Source organism: Sphaerodactylus townsendi, linkage group LG14 (assembly GCF_021028975.2).
Source record: "Sphaerodactylus townsendi isolate TG3544 linkage group LG14, MPM_Stown_v2.3, whole genome shotgun sequence".
Lineage (NCBI taxonomy): Eukaryota > Metazoa > Chordata > Lepidosauria > Squamata > Sphaerodactylidae > Sphaerodactylus > Sphaerodactylus townsendi.
The window spans coordinates 11395241-11411585 of NC_059438.1; the positions used below are offsets into that span (position 1 = coordinate 11395241).

At 44.2% G+C, this 16345-nt stretch overlaps 1 protein-coding gene across 1 annotated transcript in view; it reads right to left on the reverse strand.

Annotated features, from left to right (window-relative positions):
* CDH13 (cadherin 13) overlaps positions 1–16345 on the reverse strand; it is a 714654-nt gene that overhangs the window by 364708 nt on the left and 333601 nt on the right. The window contains exon 5 of the mRNA XM_048515605.1: positions 1553–1705. Coding sequence (XP_048371562.1) covers positions 1553–1705 — 153 coding nt within the window. The remainder of the gene's footprint in view (positions 1–1552; positions 1706–16345) is intronic.

Sequence of the window (16345 nt, forward strand, 5' to 3'; positions counted from 1 at the left end):
AGAGCTTGTGTATCTAATCTGGAGGTACCGGGTTTGATTCCCAGCTCTGCCGCCTGAGCTGTGGAGGCTTATCTGGGGAATTCAGATTAGCCTGTACACTCCCACACACGCCAGCTGGGTGACCTTGGGCTAGTCACAGCTTCTTGGAGCTCTCTCAGCCCCACCTACCTCACAGGGTGTTTGTTGTCAGGGGGGAAAGGCAAGGATATTGTAAGCCCCTTTGAGTCTCCTACAGGAGAGAAAGGGGGGATATAAATCCAAACTCTTCTTCTTCCTCAATAAGGGCAAAATGTTGCCAAAAGAAACCACCAAATTGCCCCTCTTCACTTTACATTTACATTACCTTACCAGCTTCCTGCCAGTTGCTACCTAATTTTTCTTGCTCCTAGCTAACTTCGTGACCTGTCCAGTCCTCTAGCATCCAGTCAGATCACCCAACTATGGAAACTGCAGCTAGTCTTTTCCTTTCTTTCTTCCTCCTTTCTTTCCTCCTTTAGTGGCGTTTAAATAACACACAATAAACAAGGTCAAAATAAAAACTCACAGTGGTCTACTTTCTAGCTTCAGCAACTTCTTCAAAGAACTTAGCAGCCATGACAATAATCTCAGGAACAATTTCATTAAACAAAAATCAGACGGTGCTATCTTGATTTGTGAGAATTTTGGAACAAAGTAAGTGAAGGGGAAGATTACTGCATGGAACTACATGCATCTGGCAATCCAGAAAAAACATGTTGGATTGTGTCCACAGAGCTTTGGGAGCATAGGTATGCTCTCTCCTGCAATAGGACCCTCTGGTATCTTCTGGTCACTATCTCTGAGGGAAGAACATTGAACTGGGGCAACGTGAAGGCTCAATGATATGTTATGGAAGTATTGAACCATTCTTCCATACAAGGTGATAGTTTTAATATAGCAGGAGAGCAAATAGGTGGTTTAGAAGGGAACGATTTTTGATATTCCTGGTCAAATAATCTCTGCTTTAAAGCTTGAAATATGCATGACTTATTTGAAAGAGCAAAGGAGTCAATCAAAAAGCCCAATCTCTGGGATCTAACCTTTTCAGTACTTGCTACTGACAGTTTGGCATGTAGAACAGCTGTAGATATGGGGACAATCACAAACCGTGACCAAATCATCAAAGTGAATTTTAAGGGGATTGCCAGAGCCAGTGAGTGTAGGGCATAGGTGTCAAACTCGCGGCCCTCCAGATGTTATGGACTACAGTTCCCATCATCCCCTGCCAGCATCATGCTGGCAGGGATGATGGGAACTGTAGTCCATAACATCTGGAGGGCCGCGAGTTTGACACCTGTGGTGCAGGGGGTCCTAGTACCAATAATGCAAGCCATAATGGAGACTACAGGACAATGATGCTTGAAGGAGCCATAAGATACCTTTCAAACATTATGCATTTCATATATGAAAAATTGAACGTGATGCCAAGTTACCTTTGTTGATCACAAATCACTTCCTTGGCTCTCCTTGCAAATTATAAGGTTAGAACAAGATGATAATAACATGTACGACAACATGATGTGCAAGAACTCACCTGGTAGGTGGCCGTCACTTCTCTATCAAGGGGGCGTGTCACAATGACCTCTCCAGTATTCTCAATAATCTTGAAAAAACCTTTTGGCTCCTGTTCCACTCCTTTCCCAGAAATTCTGAATTTTGAGCCCTCTGACCTGTCAATGTCTACAACCTGTATGAGGGAAGAAAAAGGAGAAAGGTTCCAGTTGAATAAATGGAAGGAACATCTTAGGAAGAACTACAGATGCCAGATCACGGACACACAGCCTGGAAAACCCACAACAGCCAGTTAAGAACATAAGAACATAAGAACTAGCCTGCTGGATCAGACCAGAGTCCATCTAGTCCAGCACTCTGCTACTCACAGTGGCCCAACAGGTGCCTTTGGGAGCTCACGTGCAGGAGGTGAAAGCAATGGCTTTCTGCTGCTGCTCCTGAGCACCTGGTCTGCTAAGGCATTTGCAATCTTGAGATCAAGGAGGATCAAGTTTGGTAGTCATATATCGACTTCTCCTCCATAAATCTGTCCAAGCCCCTTTTAAAGCTATCCAGGTTAGTGGCCATCACCACCTCCTGTGGCAGCATATTCCAAACACCAATCACACGTTGCGTGAAGAAGTGTTTCCTTTTATTAGTCCTAATTCTTCCCCCCAGCATTTTCAATGGATGCCCCCTGGTTCAGTTGATGCCAGCTGGGAACGCCTTCAACAATACAATAATTTAAAAACCTGCCCTGGCATTAAAGTGAATGTGCATGAACAAGTGTGTGCTTTGGACGTCATAGCTAAAGAATGCAAAAGGTTTCTATGTTCAGCCCCTTCCGCACCTGCAGAATAACGCACTTTCAATCCAGTTTCAATGCACTTTACAGCTGTGCGGAATAGTAAAATCCACTTGCAAAAGTGGATTGAAAGTGCATTATTCTGCAGGTGCGGAAGGGTCCTGAAGAATTCACTCCTCTGCATGGCTGAAGAATTTACTCCTCTGAATTTACTTCCAATTTGCTTCTTTACAAACTCGCAGTTTCTGCTGCTATCGCAGTCTTTGTCATTCTCCTTCCAAATGCAGTGCTCCTGCACAACACTCCCTCTCATGCTGCACACGGAAAACATTTCTGCACCAAAGAATGAAAGCAGAGAACCTGAGATGTACAAGCAAGGCCAGGCTTTTGAATTTGCGAGTGCCCTTTTTAAGACTGGAATAACAGCACAGGCAATTACGAAGAAGAGCGCTTTAAAATTTGCAATAATTTGTTTAATGTTTAATTAGCCACCAGAGGGAGCTACGTGCTCCCAGAAATAAGACAGAAATATGAACATCTTCTAATTAAGGTGCTGCTATAATGGCTCCATAGTTCAAAGGAAGTGTGTTCCCTTGTTCACACTAAACCGCGTACGGCTGAAAAATGTCCAAGCGGAAATCAGGACCGTCACTAAGAGCAGCAGGCGTTGGTTAAAGCAGCTGGGAAGGGAAGAATCGAGCGCCTTTCCAAGCTCTCTCCGTCATACTAGACACAGGAAACACCCTTGCTTCTAATGGTCCTATTACTTACAATCCTTTGATCCTGTTACTTAACCTCAGTGAGCAGTCAGTCTCGGCACTGCTGTCAGAGCCTGCACTGTGCAGTCAGCTTGGGATCTTTTACCTCCAAGTGGGGCCTGCAGTTCTCCTGCAGTTATGAACTGATCTCCAGACAATCCCCTAGGACAGGGGTCTTCAAACTATGGCCCCCAGATGTTCATGAACTACAATTCCCATCAGCCCTGCCACTTGGCCATGCTGGCAGGGGCTGATGGGAATTGTAGTCCATGAACAGCTGGAGGGCCATAGTTTGAAGACCCCTGCCCTAGGACATAGGTGTCAAACTCGCGGCCCTCCAGATGTTATGGACTACAGTTCCCATCATCCCCTGCCAGCATGATGTCATGGACTGCCAGTTCCCATCATCCCATCATCCCCTGCCAGCATGATGTCATGGACTGCCAGTTCCCATCATCCCATCATCCCCTGCCAGCTGGCAGGGGATGATGGGAACTGTAATCCATAACATCTGGAGGGCCGCAAGTTTGTCACCTATGCCCTAGGACCGTGGTGGCGAACCTTTGGCACTCCAGATGTTATGGACTACAATTCCCATCAGCCCTTGCCAGCATGGCCAACCCAGTGTTGAGCCAGCTGTGAATAGGAGGCAGAAGCAGAGGCTGATGGGAATTGTAGTCCATAACATCTGGAGTGCCAAAGGTTCGCCACCACTGCCCTAGGAGATATGGCACCATTGGAGGGTGGTTTCTCCTGAACTCCCTTCCCTCCTCTTCCTTCTCAGTTCACCCCTAAGTCAACAGGACAATCTTTGTGATTAGAATAATAGAATCACAGAGTTGGAAGAGACCCCAAGAGCCATCAAGTCCAACCCCCTGCAGTGCAGGAACACACAATTAAAGCACTCCTGATAGATGGCCATCCAGCCTCTCTTTAAAAAGCTCCAAAGAAGGAGACTCCACCAAGTTTAGTTGATTAGTTGAAGGAACGATTTACAGTTCTCTGTCCAGCTTGAAACTTTACTTGAAAGAATTATATTATGTGACTGTCTAATGTCTACAAGAACATTCATCTGACATAACATAATTTGAAGTCTGCATTCGAGGTTGGGTTTTATCCAGAGGACCCAACAGCTGTGAGGTTTTTTATTATTATCGCTCCATTGTATGTTGTCGGATAACACTGAGTGTGCATTTGTAACTGCCTTCCATTATTCAATTAATTTTGTCGCTGAAAGCACAGCGGTGCATATTGCTTGAGTGTCATATTTATGAATATATAATCCTAACACGCTTTTCCTGGAGGTTGTGATGGCTGCATTATAGCTGAGCCTCTACTGAGTGCAAGTTCTTTGGGTTCACCCCCAAGTCTTCAGGAACATGTGAGATCAGCTAGACTGAGAGTGACTGACAAGGTTTCATGGCAGAGTGGGAACTCTGGTCACCAAGATTGTAGTCTGATATTCTGACCACTACATTGGTTCTGGGAACATTTTGGGGAGGAAGCTGGAACCATTACCATCGTGAAATATTGACTGTACTTGTTATAAAACACCTACTTCACCTATTAGGAAACATCCATTGCACTTGTTAAGAAACACCCATTGCATCTGTTGCACTTATTACAAAACACCCATTGTACCTAATATGAAACAGCTGTTTCACCGACTGTGAAACACTGCCCCTCTCTGGACAACACAAATAAAATGTTTTCAGATAGGAAATAAAATGTTTCCTCCACGGAGTTCTGCATGGTCTTTTAACGTTTTATTTCTCACCTGAAAATACTCTATTTGCATGCTGTGCTGTTTCCTCGTGATTCTTTTTGTGAAAACACCTTGAAAACGTTTTCATTGGCTGTGTGATTTATTTAAAACATTTCCTACACCTTTCTGCAGTCCCCAGATTTCCTTGCCGGGACCATTTTCTGAGCTCACGGTGGCTATCTTGCACTGTATTTCCATCAGTTTTGAAGGTTCATAGCTACGAATCTAAGAAGTTTTTTTTAAAAAACAGAATTACCACAAAATGGCAGGCAGGAAGCATTTCCAAGGGGGTGAGTATGAGCAAATGGGTTTTTGAAAACATTTGCAAAATGTTTTCAGGCCAGGGCTTGTGTGGAAAGAACATAAAAACATAAGAACATAAGAACAAGCCAGCTGGATCAGACCAGAGTCCATCTAGTCCAGCTCTCTGCTACTCGCAGTGGCCCACCAGGTGCCTTTGGGAGCTCACCTGCAGGATGTGAAAGGAACGGCCTTCTGCGGCTGTTGCTCCCGATCACCTGGTCTGTTAAGGCATTTGCAATCTCAGATCAAAAAGTTCAAGATTGGTAGCCATAAATCGACTTCTCCTCCATAAATCTGTCCAAGCCCCTTTTAAAGCTATCCAGGTTAGTGGCCATCACCACCTCCTGTGGCAGCATATTCCAAACACCAATCACAGGGGCCATCATAGCATCTATTACAAGGGCCATCATAGCATCTATTACAAAGCACCTATTGCACATATTATGAAATGCCGATTGTACATAGTACAAAACACCCATTTCACTTATTGCAAAACACCTATTCCCACCTATTATAAAACACCTATTGCACATGTAATGAAACACCTATTTCACATATTATAAAACACCTGTTTCATTTGTATTAAAACACATATTGCTCATTTTGTAGAACACCCATTTGATACAAAACACCTATTGCAGGCTTTATGAAACACATATTGGAGGAGAATTTTATGGATACATTTAGTCTGTAAGGTATTTGTTCCATAAACTTAAAAAGACTCAGAGAAGGCCTGGGCTTCCACAGAACTTCTCCGCTGGTTTTCTTGCACCTCCTTCTAGACACACGCAACTTTCAACACAATCTAAAAAAAAGCTGCTGTGAGGCAGAAGGAAAACTCCAGAAAACAACTGCTGTTCTTGAAGCATTCTGCAGTTTCACCGCGAGGCAAGTTCAAATTAAAGAACCCGGCATCGGGAAAGTTAATAAAAATCCCACAAGAGGCGTAAAACAAATTGGCCAGTTGACTTAGCAATCCCGTCCACTCCGTGAATCTTGGCCAGGACAAATTTACCAGCTGTGATTTTTCAACGGTTATTCCCCTGTCCCTTCCAGCTAGGTTCATGCCAACGCTGTCATCCCTCGGCCTGCTCTGATCTTATCACAGAAGTAAATCAGAGAGTGTTTTCAAAGAAGCAAGAGGGGGAAGAGATCAGTGGAGAGGGGTGAAAGAAAAAACTCACCCACAATATCCTCAGGAGATACTTTTTTTGTTATGGGGGGGGTGTCTTTACAACCACAGTCATTCCGCTTTCAACAACGTTATTACAACTTTCCAAGCCTGAAGGCCTCACAGCTTAATAACAGCTATTTTTCCAGCTTAAAATGTCTTGGTAGACACTCTCTGTGCCTTCTGAAAGAAACAATTCAGCAAAATTTGCTCTTCTCTCCATATCAATGAGCTTGGGAGTGTGACATTGGCCCATCCGCCTCAGAACTGTCGAGTCCAGCGGTAGTCACTTGGTAAGTTGCCAAGAGCCACATAAATAAATTTACAAAAACGAATCCCATACACAGGAGAGCCTATATCAGGGGTAGGGAACCTGCGGCTCTCCAGATGTTCAGGAACTACAATTCCCATCAGCCCCTACCAGCATGGCCAATTGGCCATGCTGACAGAGGCTGATGGGAATTGTAGTTCCTGAACATCTGGAGAGCCGCAGGTTCCCTACCCCTGGCCTATATGCTGGCTAGATTTAACATCATGCCATCTCCGCTACATAGAGGAAGACTTAAAGGTCTTCCAAGCGATATACCTATAGCATAGGACAGCTGGATTCCATCCCACACATTCTCCTGAACTGCTTATTATACCAAGAACTCTGATCCAGCCTGTTATCCCAAGCTATAGACTCTATGATTGATTATACTGAATCAGATAAAGTAGTTACGCTTTTAAATTGTCAGGATTTTCATTGTTGCCTTATAGTGGCAAAGTTTTTTGTCAGAAGTTTGTAAACTGAATGTATGACAAACGCGAAGTTTTTTACTATTCACTTTTTAATTGGAACTGTATTTTTATACTACCGTTTATATGCCAATAAAGGCTTATTGAATTGTTGTATTGAAATTGACAAAAACCATCAACCACAACAGCCACATCAACTGTAATCAGGGGAGATCCCCAGGCCTTACCTGGAGATTGGCAACACTTATATGCTAAATACTTGCCAAGTCTCGACATCATGAATACTTTTTTTTGGGGGGGGAGGGGGAGATGGATTTGTACTCTGCTTGTTCCACAGTCCCACAATCGTAGAATCATAGAGTTGGAAGGGTCCAAACTGGCCATCTGGTCCAAACCCCTGCTCAATGCAGGATCAACATAGAGGATCCCAGAAAAGTGTTTGTCTAGCCGCTACTTAAAGACTGCCAGTGCGGGGGAGATCACCACCTCCCTAGGCAGCTGATTCTACTGTTGCACGATTCTTAATGTTAATTTATTTTTCCTAATATCCAGTCAAAACCTTTCTGTTCATAGTTTAAACCCATTATTGCAAGTCCTGCTCTCTGCTGCCAACAGGAGCAGCTCCCTTCCCTCCTCCAAGTGACAGCCCTCCAAATACTTCAAGCGAGAAATCATGCCCCCCACCCCCACCCTCCTCTTCTCCAGGCTGACCATCCCAAGTCCCTCAGCCTTTCCTCGCAGGGTTTGATCTCCAGGCCCTGATGGTTCCCATTGCTCTCCTCTGGGTCCACTCCATTCTGTTCACATCCTTGTTGAAGTGAGGCCTCCAGAACTGCACAAATATTCCAGGTGAGTGAGGCGTCACCAATGTAGTATAAAGCAAGACTAAGACAGCTTGTGATCAAAGACATTCTTGATTCAAAGAAACTTCAGCTCATTGTGACATCCGCATCAGATGTGTTTAACAAACCCCGGTTAGTTTCTTGTCTACACATCCGACTTCCGAAACATGGTTTTATTCTGGGTTTTGGATCCCAGGTTTGTAGAAGAGAAGAGTTTTGGATTTATACCCCACCTTTCTCTCCTGTAAGGAGACTCAAGGTGGCTTACAAGCTCCTTTCCCTTCCTCTCCCCACAACAGACACCTTGTGAAATAGGTGAGGCTGAGAGAGTTCAGACAGAACTGTGACTGGCCCAAGGCCACCCAAAAGGAGCGTAGGAGGGCAGAAACACATCTGGTTCACCAGATAAGCCTCTGCCACTCAGGTGGAGGAGTGAGGAATCAAACCTGGTTCTCCAGATTAGAATCCACCTGCTCTTAACCACTACATCACACTGGCTCTCATAGGGGAGAATGCAATCTGTGGAAGGCACTGGATTTGTCCATCCCCAAATACTGTGGTATTCTAATCCAGAAGGCTTCCATTTCAACATTTGCTGATTGTTGATTTGATTTGTTGATTGCTGCTCATTGGAACAGCCATGTTGTGAGCCGCCTCGAGCCCTTCGGGAATGAGGCGGCCTATAAGCTTAATAAATAAATAAATAAATAAATGCAAAAACAAGGAGGAGGAAGCAGTGATTCAAGGATTTCCTGCCTCATTTTCAGGAAATGGCAAACTATGGTGACCGAACCATAGTTTAACTGTGATTCCTGAAAGCAGACATATACTCCTATGTCTTGCTTCTGCAACATGTGAATAAAAACACAAGTCTGTATTATAGGATGGAAGTGGTGAGATAGTACAGATGAAGTGCTACATAAAGATTCGGGATTATCATTATAGATAGTTCTTTTCTTTAATAGAAAGTTTGCGGTAGTCCAGAGTCACACATTATAAAACTGGAGAAAAAGACAAATGATACCGTGAACGGGGAAAAATAGGTTGTTGACATTTTTCTTCCCGCTTTCTTTGAGGAGGGGCGGGGACCTTATCTGATTTTGTCATGGCTTTTTTATGATTAAAAACCTTAATAAATGTTTATCTCTCTCCTTTTTTGACAGAAAAGAAGTGGTAAAGATAGCAAATAAACAGGCCCAATTTAACTTAGCGAATGGAACTGTAGGTTTGGCATTTCACTTTTAGCTATATTTTTTGCAGGTTTAATGAGGGTTTTCAGCCTTATTTGATGTCCCATCCTCAAGGGTTACTTTTAATTGGGAGTTGTGAGCACAGAGACTCCCCCCCCCCCACCAATTTTAGTCTTTTAAGTATAGAATAATGGAGAGGGGTAAGAAGAAAGGTGGACTATAAATGAAGATGATGATTCACTTCTTCAGGCAGCTATTGCTTCCTGAAAGCTCTTTTTTTTGTGGTGGAGCAGAGGCGTAGCACCAAAGGGAAAGGGGGTGCGACACACTGGGCACACACCACTGCGGGGGTGTGACGAGGGCTTTCTAGGGACATGGTGGGAGCGTTCCAGAGCAGGGGTGTTCTGGGGGGAGATGGGGCACAGGGCCAAAGGATGCACCAGTCCACTGGGCTCTTTCCCCCCTCGCTCCATCCCTGGGTGGGGGCCCTGGGTGGAGCAGCAGTGGCGTAGGAGGTTAAGAGCTCGTGTATCTAATCTGGAGGAGCCGGGTTTGATTCCCAGCTCTGCCGCCTGAGCTGTGGAGGCTTATCTGGGGAATTCAGATTAGCCTGTACACTCCCACACACGCCAGCTGGGTGACCTTGGGCTAGTCACAGCTTCTCGGAGCTCTCTCAGCCCCCACCTACCTCACAGGGTGTTTGTTGTGAGGGGGGAAGGCAAGGAGATTGTAAGCCCCTTTGAGTCTCCTGCAGGAGAGAAAGGGGGGATATAAATCCAAACTCCTCCTCCTCCTCCTCCTCCTCCTCCTCCTCCTCCTTTTTCTTCTATTTGGCAGATACAGCTCAAACCATTTTGCAGCAGCCTAGAAGAAAATCCACATGAGTTCCCCATGGTGGCAAACAAAACAAAATGATTGAAAATTTGCTGTTCTGTAATGGGGTACCATGCCTTGCCATATCCAGACAGTCTGTCTCACTCAATCTGATGGGAAACCCCTCCTCTAGTGTGGATTAGCCGGTTCAGCGGTCTGACAATTTGAATTGTTTTTACGCTTTCTGTTTTATATGGTTTTAAATCCGTTATTCACCTCGGGTCTCAGATGCCTTGGAGAAAGGTAAGCTTCAAATATTTTAAATGATTACACATACATATTTTAACGTAGCTCGAACCCTGGGAACATCAGAAAACGTACAGCCGCTCTCAGATGTTAGCTTCCAAAAGCCGCTTCTGAAATGGTGTTAAGACCCAAGTTGAAGTCCCTGGTTGTGCTGAATAACTTATCTTTATCTCATCTTTCTCCTACTTCTAAGAATGGTTATGATGATAAAAAAAAATGAGATGGATAAATCCCTCAGTGCAGGACGGCTGGAATAGAAATAGCTTAGAGATTTACACATGCATGACAGTGGCGTATTTTGTCTTAACATTCCTAATCTTGTTATTTTCAAACCTGGTTAGAATGCTTCAGAAATGAGAACCACAGAACAGGGGATCTATAAGTGCAAAGCCAGGAAAAGAACAGAACTGTCAACAATTTCCCCGATGGAAACCTTTTCCTCAATAAAACAGGACTTTCCAAAACAACACCATAATCCACATATCACTTTTCATATAATTTCTCTTAAAAGTCTCTTGTAGTTGAAACCAGAAAGTTGGTTACATTTAGATTTCTTTGGCTCCCCAGATGGGAAGGGCTTAGCACCCAGTTCCCATATATGGCATCTAACCCTCGGATCTAATTATAGATTTATTCTCAGTCTGTAGTTCTCTAGGAAATACATTTATGGCTTGTGTACAGAAGGTCACAAGGGGAGGATTCTTTTTTTAAAAAAAAACTTTGTATACGTAACTTATCTAGAGGTCACAAGTCTGGATCATGGCAGGATGAAGACACTTTGTCAGGGATTGTAAACCACTCCACTGGAGCAATCTGACACCTTCAACATTTTAATCTGGTAAGCCCTTAATACCAAAATAATTAAGCATCCTTTTTTAAAAAAAAGAGACTGAATTCAAAAACACATTTGCCAGATCTATCATCATGAAGAACAAGGACAGTTCTGAAGAGGTGAAACAGAGAATAGGAGCAACCCAGCCTTACAGAGCATTCAGAAATCATCTCTCAGCTTTGACACAATGTAAACGAGCCCAAACAATTTGATTGATACGTTTGCTCTGGCTCCTTGTCTAGCTTGGGAAAGATGTACGAGCAGATGTGGTACCTCAAATTCATTCAGGATTAGCATGAGAATAAACACCATGAGGAAGTAGGGAATAAACCAATGGCTGGATCGTTTGTTGAGGGTAAAGTGTAGATGACTGGGGAAAGCCATGGCAAATCTCCATGTAAATGAAGTATGCCTAGTGGATGTCATGATATAGTGTCACCCCATGGGTCAGAAATGATCCAGTGCTTGCAGAGGGGACTACCTGTACCTTTAATTAATCATTGGAGCAACCATCAAAATAATGAGAGGTTCTGCTGTTGGATCACACCAACAGAACACTTTACAAGCACCACTTATACAAAGAGGAGGAGGAGGAGGAGGAAGAAGATGAGGGGGAGGAGGAGAAGGAGGAGAAGGAGAAGAAGAAGGAGGGGGAGGAGGAGGAGGAGGAGATGGAGGAGGAGGAGGAGAAGGAGATGGAGGAGGAGAAGGAGAAGGAGAATAAGGAGAAGAAGAAGAAGGAGAAGAAGTAGGAGAAGGAAGAGAAGGAGAAGAAGTAGGAGAAGGTGAGGAGGAGGAGGAGATGGAGGTGAAGAAGGAGAAGGAGATGGAGGAGGAGAAGGAGAAGGAGAAGGAGAAGGAGAAGGAGAAGAAAGAGAAAGAGAAGAAGGAGGAGAAGGAGGAGAAAGAGGAGAAAGAGAAGAAAGAGAAGAAGAAGGAGGGGGAGGAGGAGGAGAAGGAGATGGAGGAGGAGGAGGAGGAGGAGGAGATGGAGGAGGAGGAGGAGGAGAAGGAGAAGGAGAAGGAGAAGGAGAAGGAGAAGAAGAAGAAGAAGAAGAAGAAGAAGAAGAAGAAGAAGAAGAAGAAGAAGAAGAAGAAGAAGAAGAAGAAGAAGAAGAAGAAGAAGAAGAAGAAGAAGAAGAAAAGTGGGGTATAGTTGAGAAAAGTGGGGTATAAATCCAAATTCTTCTTCAGAGGCAAACGACTGCTACAGCCCAACAGCAGTGCAATATACAACATGTGGATACAGCAAGAATGTTCTTACCACTTCCACTTTTGTTGGCCTCTCTTCCCCCCACCCCCATCCTGAAACCAACAATGAAGGGCAAGAAGCAGAGTTTCTTGTCATTTCCACAATGAAGGGCAGAAGGGGTGACGTCAAGCTTGTTCTTGAGAATGAGAGCATTCCAGAGAGCTAAGTGGGCAATCAAACTATTAATCAGGACCTCTCAAGTACTTAATCAAGGTACACTTAGACACTAAAGGATCCATCTGCATTAACATTCCTGCAAACGAAGACCTGGAATCATATCCCCGCTGTCGAAGAAAGTTCTTCACTCACACTGATTAATGAAAGACCCGTTGGAATGTCCTCCAAATGCTCAAGCTGGGCAGGTATTTACAGTAACCTTCCAACATACCTCCCCCTCCACCTAAGACTTTGCCTCTTGACATTCTGTTCATTGGCACTGTTGCTCTTTGCCTGGTATTAGCCTGACTTCTTGAGGGGGCAAATTATTTTTCGGTAACTCTCTTTTTGATTTCACTGGACTTTGCTTCAATGCTTTTTCCATGCAGGGAGGCTGGTCATCTTGTCAAAGACCCCTCCACCATTACTTAAGTTGCTCTTTGCCGAGATTGGGCACATCTTTTTAAAGAAGAGAAGAGTTTGGATTTCTATTCTGCCTTTCCCTCCTGTGAGGAGACTCAAGGTGGCTTACACATCGACACCTTGTGAGGTAGCTGGGGCGGGCAGAGTTCTGAGAGAACTTTGACTAGCCCAAGGTTGCTCTGCAGGCTTCCTGTGGAGGAGCAGGGAAACAAGCCATGTTCACCAGATAAGAGTCCACTGCTCATATGGAGGAGTGGGGAATCAAACCCAATTCTCAAGATTAGAGTCCACTTCTCCTAACCACTATACAACACTAGCTCTTGAAGTTATAAAATCTAGATCAGTTAGGGATGCCAGCTTCTATGTGGAGCCTAGGGATCTTCCAGAACTATGCCTCATCTCCAAGCTACATGGGAGTAAGGGGAGACTTAGCAACCCCCAAAACAATGTCACTTGGATGGAAAGGGGGCAGAACAGAGGAACTTATACCCAGTCTACATTAGTGGGAAGTTAGGACCCAATTGGAAAGTATGCTGTTACCAGACATACACATGGTGGATGGGTGGGTGAGCCCCTGCTTTCGAAGCCGTGCACCTATCTATTTCACCAACCTTGTAGGGTGGCCTAGGAATGTAGTGCCAAGATGGAATGTTATCCTCTGCATTGGTTCAGGGTCACACATAAGGACAGAAAAACCTGCCTATGCTAGCCCTCGCCAACATCAGCCTTGCAAAATAACTTGCTTCACCTTTTTCTAAAGAGATTAGGAAAAAGACAATGCTTTCAGTTTAAAAATCCAGTTCCCTACTCCAGCCCTGACTCACATACCTTTGTGAGACAAAGGATATGCTAACAAAGAGTTCATCAAGAGTTCCTTCTAGTTTCTGACTAACCTCCAAAGTTCACCCTCATTTGCATTTGGCATTGTCCTGAAGTAGTTATTAAATCAGTTTCCCCTTAAAAGCTAACTATTTTCGAGCTCTCCCTGGCTTGGAACATTAAGTCAAGTGCCAAACCATTAAGTTTAACTATCCACTGCTTAACTTAAGTGTCTAACACTGAAGTTAAGTGTCCTTCTCTTGTCTTTTCTCCAGAAGGCGAGAGCCTCCTTTGTCCTAGGACCGTGGTGGCGAACCTTTGGCACTCCAGATGTTACGGACTACAATTCCCATCAGCTAGCAGGGGCTGATGGGAATTGTAGTCCGTAACATCTGGAGTGCCAAAGGTTCGCCACCACTCTCCTAGGAGATCAGGGTAACTTAGCATAACCTGAGGGCATGTTTCTCCCTATAACTAGCCCCATTGCCATCATTCAGCATTCAGTATTTCCCCGGACACCTATCTGTCTGGCTAATACTGACCCCAACGTGTTGCCTTCTTCCCCATCTTCTATCGGATTTTAGCACTGGCTGTTGAACTCTGCTCTTCAGAACAATCCTCTTCAAGATATGGTAAATACCACCTCTATTCCCCAAATCTCTATCTGTTCCAGATCTTAACCCTCAGCACTATCTATCTCCTAGGACTGCTTGAATTCTCTGCTGCTTTGATCTGTGTGCTTATACATTTTTTGTTTTACCCTTTTAATAAAAACTGTGGGAAGGCTGTTGCAGAGCTGATAACAAGAGGTACTATAGCAGCACTGTCCTGAGATACCACAACATATGCCACTGAGCAGTCTGAGCACTAAGCCATGAAGAGATAAGGATCTTGCATAAAAACTGGATTTGCGGAAACCTATCTTTGTAAACGTTGGTGGCAAAGATCTTGAGCTTATCTGGCCTCTCACTATGCTAGGTCTGCTCCTGCCACAGGGCAGTGCAATGAGTTCAAAAGAGGGGAAATGTTTGCACAACCAAATATCTGACCCAAAGGGAATGTACATTAACTGCATGGCAGACCACTAGTGTACAGATGACCATAGTTTGCAAGTCCTGATTCCACAGAGCAGTTCGTGTTTTTGTGGATGAATGCAATTCCCACTATGAGAACAAATTCCTGTAAAATGATTCCTTCCTTTAAAAAATAACAATTCATAGAATCATAGAGTTGGAAGAGGCCACAAGGGCCATCCAATCCACCCCTCTGCCATGTAGGAAGACACAATCAAAGCACTCCTGACAGATGGCCATCCACCCTCTGTTAAAAAACCTCCAAAGAAGAAGACTCCACCACTCTCCAAGGCAGCATATTCCATTGTCAAACAGCCCCTTACCATCAGGAAGTTCTTTCTAATGTTTAAGTCATTAAAGGATATGGCAAAATCATATTTCTACAAGAAGAATTGGTGGATGCCCATGGAAGAATCTGTATTAATCCTCAAAATCATGTCATTCTTGTTATACAAAATATTCCCATTTTTATATATCACTTTCCTTCTCATTTTCCAATCATTTGTAACACAAATAAATGTTCAGTTGTGTTGCCCCAGAACACTATTTAATTCACATCAGCGAAACGTACTAAATAAACATTTGCTAGCTTAAAAAAAACATTAAATCAGTAAACTCATTCACATTAAATTGGCTTTAGTGAATATTAAAAGGCACTTTGTGTTGATATTATGTTAGAAATATGCTTCCTGATTTTTAATGCCATTATTTACAGTCGGTAATGGGAATGGGTATAATGGTTGCATATTAAGTGAGCAAGGAAACATAAGTCTCTGACGAGGCAAAAGGTGGAGCTCGAAATTATTATCAGCAGGAAATTCCCGAAAGGTTCTTCAATAAATCAAGACTGGCCAATGTGGTTTTATTTGGTAACCACAAAACTGGGCACTTCCTCGTTTCCTTAAGACATCCAAAGAACGGGTTTTGAAAACTCATACCAACCTAGGCTTTTTTCCAGACAGAAAGTTTAGGAACAGCACTTCCCCTTATAGCCACAAACCAATTTCTGGATTTGGCCAGCCCAATCCACAGTCCTGGGTGCCCGGTGAGGGAAGGGAGAAACCGACCGACCAACCAACCAAAAAACCCCTGCTGCCAGAAAGTATTTCATAAGGCTAAATGGACTTACACCAACCAAAAGAACAGCATAAGTCCAAGGCCTGGGCTGCCTTGCCCTAAACCCCAGATAGAAGCTGACTAACCCCAGATAGAAGTCTGGGTGTTCTGGAGAGGCATCATAGAAGCCCACTAGTGAGTTTGCCCTGGGGTAAGTGCCCTGGGGAAGGCAAATCTGCTGGTGTGGGCCGCACCATCACTGCAATGCAATTCAGCCCCCCTCCCTGGGCTGTGATTTGTCTAGTAAGAGGAGGAGGAAGAGGAAGAGGAGGAGGAAGAGTTTGGATTTATACCCCACCTTTCTCTCCCATAAGGAGAGTCAAGGTGGCTTACAAGCTCCTTTCCCTTCCTTTCCCACAACAGACACCTTGTGAGGTAGGCAGGGCTGAGAGAGTTCTGAAGAACTGTGACTAGCCCAAGGTCACCCAGCAGGAGTGCGGAAACACATCCGGTGAACCAGACAAGCTCCCGCCA